Source organism: Thunnus thynnus, chromosome 12, assembly GCF_963924715.1.
Source record: "Thunnus thynnus chromosome 12, fThuThy2.1, whole genome shotgun sequence".
Classification (NCBI taxonomy): domain Eukaryota; kingdom Metazoa; phylum Chordata; class Actinopteri; order Scombriformes; family Scombridae; genus Thunnus; species Thunnus thynnus.
The window spans coordinates 28,510,848-28,523,378 of NC_089528.1; the positions used below are offsets into that span (position 1 = coordinate 28,510,848).

Below are 12,531 nucleotides of genomic sequence, written 5' to 3' on the forward strand. Positions count from 1 at the left end.
ATAATGTATTTGTATTTGGGCGCACCCCTAGTAAACATACAAGTATGAGTATGTAGATACAGTAAAATATACCAGTCCAAACCTTTGACTGTATGTTTATCTTTTTTTCCCCCTTTCATATCTCACTTTACAGAGCAGTGAACAAATGAATGAAGCTAAAGGAATGTAATTATCTCTATTGTGATTGTACTTTTCATATGTAATTATGTCATAAATTCAATCATGTAAAACTGATTAAAAAGAAAAAAAACACTAAAAAAAAAGTGCAAATTTTTCACAGAATTGCTTAAAAAAAAACCACACACACACCGGCTCCTCAACAGTGCCTAAATCTTTATTTTTCAGTAAGCTACATTTTTTTTCTCCAAATTAGACAGTTTTACATCATGACACAAGAGTAACTTAAATTATCTATAGCTGACATGTACGCTTGATTCCAGTCTCAATGGAAGAGTAAACCCCAAAAAAATAACAAAAGAAAAGAAAAGAAAAGGAAACAACAGAACAAAAACAAAAAGAAAGAAAGAAGCCCTCTTGAATGCAATCTCCGTTCCACGTCTGTTAAAGGTGTCGTTAGGCAAATTTATCTGTCCAAACCCCAACACGGTGGAGTCATCGATTGTCCACAGCTGTTAGCGTAGCATGGTAAGAGTGTTAATGAGTTAAACCACAGTGAGTTGATAGAGAGATTGAGTCATGTTCCAGTCAGTTGTTGTGCATTCGTTATTATATTTTTGCTTTAAGAAAATAAAAACAAAAAAAAAACAACAAAACACACACACACACAAGGGGGTCCATTTTTACGACAAGATGCAACCCTTGAGGGGGGAAAAAAAAAAAACAACAACAACAACAAAACAATGGCACTGTCAAAAAACGCGCGAACAGGAAGGAGGAGACTTGAGAGCTGAGGCGACTCGACGGGGCTGATATGAAGTGTGACGCTCCATGTAAAAGGTCCATGAGAAGAGAAAGGAGCTCCTCAACAAAAAAAACAAAAAAAAACAAAAAACGCCACACCTGGGGGGGGTGGAGGGGTGGGGGGGGCGTTTTTTGTGTTAGTGCCGGCGAGACAGGAAGAGGCAGTCCGAAACTTGCGCCCGTCTTCACGCCAAAAAAAAAAAAAACAACAAACAAAAAACACAAAGAGATCCCTTCCAAAGCGGTACCATCCAGTCTGAGGTACCCGCTCTTCAGAAAAGAGTCACCTTCTCTCTGCATCGCTCTGAATTTCTGGGTGGTACATTTTTAATTCCACACATGCACACATTCACAGTTCAGGGATGCCCAGTTTGCAATCAGCGTCTGTGTTTTTCTTTTTTTTTTTTTTTTTTTTTTTTTTTTTAAACGTCACAAAGTTCGAGGCTATGCCGAAGGGGTCAAAGGTTGCTGCCTCCGCCTCGTGGAGCAGGCAGGGATCGGCCGCCAAGTCACCACCAATCAAAACGCTCCTACAGTCAGTGGTGTCACATTGTAGATTTCTCCGGATGTGGAAAAAAAAAAAGTCTTTGATGGACTTTCTAGAGAACAAGAAAATTGCATCTTAAAATAATAATTAAAAAAAAAAAACAACAACAACAACAACAAAAAAACAAAGTAAAAGCCATAGATGGCAAGCGCTCAGCTATGTACAGGTTTAAACTGCCCAGTCAGACAAAAACAACAGTTGTATAATGGCACAGTTATTGGTATTTCTTTGCCACATCAAAAATGCAGTCCACATGTGATCAAATGGTTTAAACAGACATCTCAATTTTTGCGCATGTTACTTGTATGTGCCAGAAAACATCGTTCTGAAACACGTTGAAGAAAAAAAACAAAACAAAACAAAACAAAAACGTCACTGTGATTCCAGCTGAGCCTCTGCTTCTGTCCCCAACTCCCCCCCCCCACCCCCCTAAAATAAAAACACAACAAACAAACAAACAAACAGGAAAAAAAAAGTCAAAAAGAAAATTATTTATACATTTATTTCTCAGGAGAGGAAGTCATGGAAGCTGACGAACAAGAAGATAAATCAGAAGGAAAAATAACAAGTATTGACAAACAAACACTGAACAAATGATTTTTTGGCTGATTGGATGTTTTTCGTCTGGTACCTACATCGACACTAAAGGTGGAGACAACTATTTGCTCGATGACAACGACAACGACAACAAATTCCCAAAGATTTTCATTGAATAAATTTGGCGTCTCCCCCCCAAATTTTAAAATCCACAGGCCACTAATTTGTCGTTTGCCTCGCATCGGACGACCGATAATCTCCCACCTTGAGCGTCGTGCGCCGTCTAAAAGCGTGAATGTTCTGAATGTGTTACTCTGTGCTTCAAATGTGCTTTACTGTGTTCGTTTTCATATCCGTGTCCGTTTGGCGTCACACATCAGATCGCCGTGAAGCACACAGCGTGTCTGAAGACAATATGACAAAACTTAGGAACGTGTCCATCAGGCATCGCTTTCTTTTCTTTCTTCCTGGCGAGAGGCGTTGCAGCGCGTAGCGGGAGGGAGAGTAAAGACAGAGCGGCGATAACGTGTCGGTTAAGATGTCTAAGTTTCTGTCTGGCTAACTTCCGCTTTTTGTATTTTGTCATTAACGGTTTTTTTCTTTGTGAAAAGCTGAAATGAGTTCTGGTGGTTTTCTGTCCATATTTGAAGAGAAACGTGTGAATTATTTTACAATCTGACACCGAGTCACTCTGAAAAACAGGACCGACGCCGCGTTCACGTCATATCGATGTTAATTGTAATTACGAGTGTCCGACTTGTACGTAGCGTTTACGTCAACATCCCAGTTGTAATTATGGGATTTTTCTCCGAAAAATCGGACTCGGCACTTAATACAGAGACGCCTCAAAACCAACAAAACATGGACGCCAGAGTCTGTTGTTCAGTGTAATTCAACCCAATTTTAATTGTAATTTTGTCAACGCACAGTATTTAAACGCTCATACGACCTTTTGTCGTCACCCGGGTCATATTTCGGATACAACGAACCCTTTGAAAACCTCAACTGTACAGGACAATTTTACCAAAAGTAAACGGAAGATTCATTCGTGTTCAGCTCCAATGAGTTTTAACAATAGAAAACACTGGATATCAAACCTCGGCGCTTTTTTGGAAATGTGTCCATCGCACAGAAAAACAGAACGAAAGCTGCCATCAAACGTCCGCTGTTCAGAAAAAACATCCAACTTCTAAGAGCTTTGACTTCTTAAGTTAAATGAGAAAATGGAAACTACGGTATCATTTAGTATCAAACATTAACGATACCCGACCTTATTCATGGGAGCTGTAGCCGCCGCTTGCCAACTAAACTAGCATTTTTAATCGTCATTAAAGAAACTGTTCAAGATCAAGTGAATTTGTTTACTCGCTTTCTTTCCAAGAGGTAGATGAGAGGATTGATATCAGTCTCATGTCTGTGTGTGAAGCACAGAGATGGAGTAAGGACGTTGTTAGCTTAGCTTAGCATAAAGACTGGAAACGAGGGGAGAAACAGCTAACCCGGCTCTGTCTGAAGTTCAAAAAAATGCACCGACAAACAACCTGTAAAGCTCACAAAGTAACACAGTAATATGTAGTTGGTTTGTACACAAAGTAAATGTAAAAATGACAATTTGTGGTTTCAGGGTGAGTATTGTGCCGGAACTATTTGTTGACAAAAAAACAGCTGCGTGACAGTCTTAAAACCACAAATTATCATTTTTACATTCCTTTCAGCGTACAAATTAAACTACTCAGTGTTACTTTGTGAGCTTTAGAAATGCTGGTTGACTACTTTTTTCTTTAAAACTTTGGACAAATCCAGGTTAGCTGTTTCTCCTAGCTTCCGGTCTTCATGCTACGCTAAGCTAACCGCGTCCGGTACTTAAATGCACTTGAGTGGCACCGTTGTTCTCGGAAAGAAAGCAAAACATGTTTCCTTAAACATCAAGTGACAAAACGCTTCAATCTTACCGTCTTAATTTATCATGAAATATGGACAGAAAACCAAACATTTTTTTTCCAGATTTTCAGAAAAAACTGATTAATACATCCTCTATAAGAAAATATGTTATCGAGCCGAGGTTAGTGAAACATCTTAAAAAGAGAACTTAAGCTTTCTATTGTCCTATGATTACATATTGTCTGATGTTAGATATTGTCTAGTCATACTTGTCCACCTCACGTGGACACAATGCAGTTTGATTATTTACTGTAGAGTTGCATATATGCATGAACATGTCATTATCATCACCATATCGATGTTGAGTATTAGTGTCATGGTCTACATGCTGCTGCTGCTGCTTTTCCACTCTCATCTGAAATGGATACAATTCTGTTGGAAAACTGCTATTTATGTTTCGTCTACTAATTTTCTTGGTATTGTAACAGTAGTATTTGAAGATGTCAAAAAAAATACCTGGTATAAGTCTTGCAAAATTCAATATAGTTGAACTCGTGTGGACTAAAAAATAAAAAAATCTGACATGTAGTGCTTCAATATTCAAATATCCTTGCGCGCAAATAAACCGGAAGGCTTCTGTGAAACAATATTTTTTTTTTTCTTTCTTTCTCACGTAAACAGAAAAAGAAGCCAGAGCTTTAAAAAAAAAAAAAAAAAGGATGTTGGTGGACACGAAAGCTTTGTATAAAGGTTGAGGGAAAAGGGGGGGGGGGGGGGGGGGCAAGAGACACACACCTGTTAACACCCAGGTGTGACCAAGGACACAGGTAGCAAAGATGGAATGAAACACACAAAACAAATAAACAACAACAAAAAATATACAATCAGACAACCTGCCCACGCTGCAGAGTGGAGCAGAATTCAAACTCCGCACACTCAAAACTAAAAAAAAAAAAAAAAAAAAAAAAAAAAGTTAAAGAAAAAATATTTCCAAAAGCACAACATTAATTTTTTTTTTATATCCTACATCCAGCTTGATAGCGACATTAATAGTTCAACAAGATCAATATATTTTTATAATCATTTTAAGGTACCTCTTATATTTTTCTGAGTATTTACAACTGTACAAGCAAAGCACACACTTCAAAGTGCACATATTTAATACAGTATTGACTAGTTTTGCATTTACAAGGTTTATATTTTTCCCCCCCAAAAAAACAACCTGAAACTATGAAACAAGAAAAACAAACAAAAAAAGAAAAAAAAAAGAAAAAGAGAACAATCAAAATGATTTTTTTTTCGTACATTTTACAAAAACAAAAAAACAGGGCAAAGAAAAGAAAACGCTGCTAGATTTGTACTCTCTCTCTCTCTCTCTCTCTCTCTCTCTCTCTCTCAGTAAGACTTGTTAAGTCTGTTACGACTAAATATTTTTCCACGAGTCGCGCTTCGTTAACATTTTCTTTTTTTTGGGGGGGTGGAAGGGGGGGTGTTGAAAAGAAATAAACTCTATGCTTGTCTTGTATAAAAGTTAAGGCAAAGTCATTTTTCAAGTTTAAATAAAATTCAAGTTTCTCAAACACTGGATGGAAATATTTTACATTTTGCGTATATATATAGAGACCTTAGATGCATCTCTATGTTTCTTTTTTTTCTTTCTTCTCCCTAAAAAAGAAAACTTAACGATATTTCTCATGGAATAAACAGCATTGGTTTATAAATAAGTGGATATGGTGCATTTTTCATCTCTTTCACCATTTCCACCAATGGAAAAAAAAAAAAAAAAAAAAAAAAAAAATCGACCCATCCAAGTGCATCTCAGTCCTTCAAAAAAAAAAAAATTCAAAAAAAAAATTCAAAAAAAATTTCTTTTTTTAAAATTTTTTTTTTTTTTTTTTTTTAAGCAAACTCAAGATTTAGCGTCCAAATCAAAAGCAGCTATGACCAGGAGTTCAGGCTTTGTTATGAAGTTTTTCCCTCTTTCTCCAGATGGGCTCCTGTTTTCTCTTTAGTGGGATTTCCCAGAATGCTTCTTGTTGCAGGAAGACTTTGGCGAGACATGCGAGGTCCCACGACGTGTAGGTTATTTCCCCTCTCTCCCCGCCCCCCCGCCCCAAAAAACAGATATTGTGTATAGTACAGTGGTTTTTTTTCTTTTTAAGGGTGTTTTGCATCTGAGGTGACAACTTTAAAAAAAGAAAAGAAGATTAACCCGAGCACAAGACTGATGAGCAGGGAGGGAAACAAAAAAAAACAAAAAAACAAAAAAATTGTTACATTTTATAATTGCAGTTTCAGGCTCTAGCTGTCAGTTTGAAACTCGAATCATTTTTTTTTTACTATTTCTCCTGCAAATTCAATTTTTTTTATTTAGAATACAGTAAGACATCCGAGACACGGTTGGTTATCTGCCAAAGTGGCTGCTACAGTAGACAGACCATCCAACCAAAAGCTGAAAATTCAAGTTTCCTCCCTGCATCGATCTTCTTACTACTTCACTGTTGACATAGGAATCGAAATTTTTTTCCCCACCAGCTCCTCGACCAAAAAAATGTTGCTCGATAACGTCCCATAAAACCCGGAATCTGTGGTCGCTTGTATGTGTGTGAACGTCTCCAACCTCTGAACCTCAAATGCTGTAGGTTCAAGGAGATATAAAAAGGTTGTTTTTTTTTTCCTCCACTCTGTGCTTTAAATTTTAAACTCCCGTCTGTCGGCTGCGATTTATTTATTATTCCCAAAAACACAGGAGTGAAGCAGCAAGAAGAAGAAGAAGAAGAAGAAGAAGAAGAAGAAGAAGAAGAAGCGTGTGCTTTGGTCAATCTTGTCCCAACGTTTCCCGAAACAGTTTTTTTTTTTTAAAACTCAAACAGTGCAAAACCAAACTAGAAGAAGAAACAGATGAGGGAGGATGCTGACAGAAAAAACAACAAACAAAAACAAAAACAACTCTAGTGGTAAAAGACTTGATGCTGGGAGGAGCTGATCATCACCACACCGAGGATGGATTTTTACAGTTTTAGATTTCCCTGATTGCTTTCCTGCTCTCGTCTGCATCTGCTGTCGTCAAACGCAACTTTTAAAAAATTTTTTTTTAAAGGATGTTTGGTTTGACACTGTTCACACGAGCCCCCCAACAACAGGGTCTCCCCAAAGTCTCTCTTTCGTGCTCCATCATCGAATAACTGCACCTACATTCCACAAAACCCGCTCGTCATTTACCTTCATCTAGTTTAAGCTTTAGTAAAATATTCTAGGTCTGTACAACCTTCTTACTTTCCATATTCATCAGTTATACAAGCGCTCTCTCAATGACAATCATTGATACTTATAATCAAGAGGCCAAAAAAAAAAAAAAAAAAAAATCCAAACCACAGCATTGCCTTAACAAGCATCAACTCCTTCAACACACACATATAAAACAAAATAAAATAAAAGAGAGCATCAGTAACACGACGTCAAAAAAAAAACAACAAAAAGCTGGACGCTTCTTAAGAGACGCTCTGAGCTGCTGCACAGACCTCCCGAACTTCAACCACAGTGTGTTCAACTGGCATCCACAAGGCAGAACGACACAAACAAACAAACAAACAAACAAAAAAAAAGGCTCCAGCGAGTGTGTGTGTGTGTGTTTGTGTACGGTGATGGGGTGTTTTATGGGTTCTTCGTTTAAAAAAATGTGATGGGTTTATTAACTCCTGATTGATTTCCTCTACTCTCAGGATCAAAAACTCTTCCCTTTTTCCTCTTCAAGTAGGATAATCTGATACGTTTGCCTGCCAGTCTGAGAGAACACTAACAGTGCAAATAATAATAATAATAATAAAAAAAGGTTTCTGTAGGTGTAAATCAAGCATTTCTACATACAGTTTTGGATGAGTCGTAGTAACAGATTCGACATCTAGCACCAATATCTAGAAGAAAGAACTCCAAACATGCAGCTGTTTGAATAGATTTGAACATCACACTGTCGCCTCTCTGCCTCAAAAAAAAACAAAAAAAACAAACAAAAAACCCTCCACCTCCATACTGAACTCTGCCTCTTCTGATGCATTTCAGGCAGGAAACAAACACGTTTTGTCCCCTTTGTCTCAGCAGATATTTAAATGACAAAATAAGTCGTCGAAGCTGGTAGACCGACGTGTGTTCTCACACAAAAGGCGGCGGCGTCTGAACGGCAGCTAGTGTTAATTTCCTCACTTCCTGTTCCCGGCTCCACCAGTGTTTTTTTTTTTTCCCCCCCCTCTCACCTCCGGAGTGGCGTTTTGAGTTTATTTATCGTCTCTACTGGATTTTTTTTGTCAGCACCGCACGACAGTTATGTGCCCGCTGATAATTTTTATTTCCACAGTTTGTTAATATAAGAAGAGAGAAGCAAACAAACACATAATGCCAAGAAAAAAATGGACTTCCCCCTGACTATTAAATGTCTTCACACACGCTGCGAGCAACTTGGGAAAAAAAATCAAAAAAAAAAAAAAAAAAAAAAAAAATCACCCACTTCCACACATTTACAACAAACAAATAAATGTTGGCCGACAACAGGCGCCTCGATTGAGTATTTGTCATCAAGCACAGTTTTTTTTTTTTGGTTGCAGATGTCCACATGCCCTTCAGGTCTGATGCCAAAAAAAAAAAAAAAAAAAATCATCAGAACGAGCGATCGCTGACCTCACGTCGGACACAAGCTAATGCAACGTAGCTAGCTAGTTAGCAGTGTTAGCAAACAGTAAAAACAACACAACAGCAGAGGGAGGCGATTCTTTCCAGAGAAAATGATCAGAGGAAGAAAAAACAAAACAAAAAACAAAACCCCGCTGAGGCAGCGATGATTTACCAGCAGTAACTGTACCGATAGACAGTTTGAAAACAAATCTAGTGTGAATAAAGCTGGGAAAAAAAAATCACTTTCAGGCGATGTAAACGAAAGGATCTTGTTGTGATGAGATTTCGGTGTTAAATCTTGCATATGGATGTGAATATGTATATAAAAAAAGAAAAAAAAGAAAAAAAAGACACATCTGCTAATTATGAACCATAATTAAGCTACATAAAAGTTGCACAAAAGTGCCACTCAACATGCTAAACAAACCCCCTCACTATGAGAGTCAAACAAGGTGGAGTCTGTTGTACGCGCTCTGTCCCATCATCCACTGGGGGGTGACTTCCAACACAATGCCCCTGGCTGCTTCGCTCGCTCACTCGCTCGCTCGCACACACACACACACACACACACGCGCACACACACACACACACACACACACACAAGACTAATTTAATCCCACAAGGCCGTTTGGACAGAATGAATAAATTTCAGTGTTGTCTGTGCCAACTTACAGGCTGACACAACTACGTAATGCAAAAAAGAGAAAAAAAAGAGAAAAAAGGAGAAATAAAACTGGAAATTAAAAAAAAAAAAAAAAAGAGCAAATAAATAGAATAAAAAGAATGAAACGGTGCTCTACATGCACAGTAAAGTGCTTTTTGTCTGCAAGCCCTGATCCAGAAAAGAAGGCGTCCTCTATGCTTGTTGTGACTGGTGATTCTGGGATATAAGTATTGAGTAGCCCTGACTTATATTTCCTTTTTTTTTTAATTTTTTAAACGCATCTATGGAGCGTAGTGGGGTTGGGAGGGTGGAGGGGGGGCGAGGAGAGAGGGGGAGGGACTCAAGGGAGGGAGTCGCCCTACTGGGGGGATTTGGGCGGGGTGTGATGTGGATCTTTGCTGGGGGTTTTCCCTGGGTGTGGGGGCGGGGAGGCCCACCGCCCGGCCGGCCTTCGGGCCTCCCGCGGGGGTCTGCCCGAGGTGACGGCCGCCGAGCCTGTTTTGGAGGAGGTGGGGTATGTCTCTCTGGTTTTGGCCTCCCCTGCCGGGATGGAGGCGTCCGGGCACTTCCTCTCCTCGCCTGCGGAGGCGGCGCATGCTGGCTTGGCTTCCTTAGGGGTCGGCGGTTGCTGTAATGTCGGGGTGTCCTTCACCCGCTGGCAGATCTCTGCGTAGGAGGGCTTCCTCAGCTCCTGGGAGGAAACAACCGGCAGGGTCACTCCATATTCTGCACTAGTGAAACGCTCTACTGACCTAGACGCCACCGTTAACACAATCACAATACAGTATTCGTCTACCAGTAGAAATGCTGTCGTATCATTTAAACCATGTTGACGAATCTTCATCTGCAAGTTAGTTTAATCACTGGATTAATGTCTAAAACAGGTCATAAAGAACATCACTTTCCTTCTCATGTTGATTTGTTTCTGAGCTTCTGTCTGATTGGTGGGTTTTTAATTCTGGTTACATATCATTGACACACTTATATGATGTTTTTATTGTCTTATTTTGAACTTTTATTCCTGTGAAGCACTTTGTGTGAAAGGTGCTATACTAAATAAACTTTTTATTATTATTATTATTATTATAATATCAAGGAAATGGCCATTTATAGCTCTCAAAAGATTCTGAGCAGCAAACAAGGTTTCTGTTGTGAGAACTAATCTCCCCCTAAACAAACAGCCGTGAACATTAAACCTCAGTTAAATCAACAATAACAAAAAGCTTAAGGAGGAGGAGGCACCAGCAGAAATACAGTGAGAGATTTCAGGTTACTAGTCAGCAGTTAAATGTTGTATTTCGGTTTATTTCAACCAGAATGTCTGAAATAACTAAAAAAGCTTCACTAGATAGTTTTACTTGTTTCATACCTGAGTTAAGAGTTTAAATTTTAACACCAATTATTCAGGTTTTACATCATTTATGACCATTTTTTTTTCAGAAGTGGACTGAAATGTCCTGGTTGGTTTCAGTTCGCTCTTTTGCACAAATGTGGGAGCTGCTTACAAATAAATGATCCAACATGCTTTCTCTTGCCAGTGATTGTTGAACAGATGCCAATCAGCTAATGCAGCCACAGCTATTGTTGCTGTTCTGCTGTCGCCATTTTGAAATCGAAAAACAACAAACAAACTGTCAATTTAAACGTCTGTGAGAGATTCATAATGTCGGTTATATGGTTGATAAACGTGGCTTATTGTCCAAATAGTTCCTCAGTTGAACTTCTAGTAAATGTGTTGTGACACATACAGTCACACCTCCACCTAAAGAAACTGCATACTTTACATTTCTGCCATATTTTCCTGCAGTAAACACTTTAATCTTCAGGTGTTAGGAGTTGATTTACACTTCAACCTGAGGATTTAATGTTGCTCTGTGGGTAATTTTACAGCCTTCTTAAAAAGCAGTAACCAGTCTAACAACATGGCTGTTTGCTAGTTCCTGAAACCTGATATCAACCATGTTTATCTAACATTCAGATGTGTTTAAAAAGGCATTTCATTTGCCGTATCCTGTTATCATGTTTCCCTCTCCCATCTTTATAAACCTTCTGTTCACACCTACATGTTTGTGGTCTATCAAAGCGTTTCATCAGCTGCAGGTTTTAACACCTCACTTGTGTTTTTACCGCATTGCAAAAAAAAAAAAAAAAAAAAAAAACTAGGAAGGGGGGGGGGGATTTCATTATAAGTTAGGCTGACAGGTTTTTCCTGCCAAAGCAGACCTTCCCTTAAAATTGATTTAAAAGATTTTATTGTTTGCCAACGAGCTCCGACGTGTCTGTCTGACCTTTTACGACCACACGCCCCGTCAAGGTCGCTCAGGTCTGCTGACCGGTTGCTTCTGGTTGTGCCAAGATCGAGGTTGAAGCGGTTTTATCCCCCCCCCGGAAACTCTGGAACAAGCTGCCTTTGCATGTTAGACTGACTCCCTCACCGTCTGTATTTATATTCCTTTGCTTTTAACTCAGTGTGAGAGTTGCTCATTTTGTCTTTATTGTGTTTATGGCTTTTATTATCTTGATTGTGCAGCAACTTTCCCTTCAGTTGCTGCAGGAAAATCTTTTAGACTGAAACTTCTGTCTGTTTTTATTTTTTAAAAATGTTAACTTTTTTTTGTTTCTTCCCGGGAGGTGAGAACATCTGACTCGTCTGTGATCGGGATCAATATGAGACGCTGCAGAATTAAAGCGCGATTCATTTACCCTCCTTTTGTTTCATCGATCGATTTGTCTGCGATTGAGATGAGAACGGGGTAAACATTAAAAAAAACAAACAAAAAACAAAAAAAGACAAAAAAGAGGAAATCAATACTGACCGTGGCAGCACCGTTGACTTGCACTGATTTGCTTGCGGTGGACAGAGTGCCGGGAACTCGCTCCACAGATAACTGCGCCTCCTTCGGCTTCACCTCCGTCACCTTCACCTCCCTGAAACAAAACGCAAAACGTGAGGGCGAAGAAGGTAGCGGAAACATGACGGGAGCTTTATGTCAAATACATGAACAAGATAACATCTCTGAGGAAGTCTGGTTCTTACGTTGCTGGGAGGAGGGAGGGGGCGGGACTGTGCGGAGGTCCGGCGGCCGGGGTCAGTGTCGGAGGCCCGGAGGCCGGGATCGGGGTGGTCGGCGAGGGCTGGAAGCTTGTGGGCATCGGGGAGGTGGAAGGTCGAAGAGGCTCTTTGGGGCCCGCTGGAGAGAGGGCTCCTCCGGTACTGGAGTCAGCACTTACATTCTGTCATCAAAACACATAAACGGGAAGAGATTAAAGCGAAGAATATATGAATTTATCCATATAAATTATATATAATGCATAA

At 39.5% G+C, this 12,531-nt stretch overlaps 1 protein-coding gene across 3 annotated transcripts in view; it reads right to left on the minus strand.

Moving 5' to 3' along the window:
* Positions 1-318: 318 nt before the first annotated feature.
* larp4b (La ribonucleoprotein 4B) overlaps positions 319-12,531 on the minus strand; it is a 55,128-nt gene continuing 42,915 nt past the window's right edge. For all 3 annotated transcript variants that reach the window (XM_067606724.1, XM_067606723.1, XM_067606722.1), the window contains 3 exons: positions 12,253-12,449; positions 12,032-12,143; positions 319-9,906 (listed from right to left, as the gene is read on the minus strand). In XM_067606724.1, the coding sequence (XP_067462825.1) occupies positions 9,574-9,906; positions 12,032-12,143; positions 12,253-12,449 (642 nt within the window). In that variant the 3' untranslated portion in view covers positions 319-9,573. The remainder of the gene's footprint in view (positions 9,907-12,031; positions 12,144-12,252; positions 12,450-12,531) is intronic.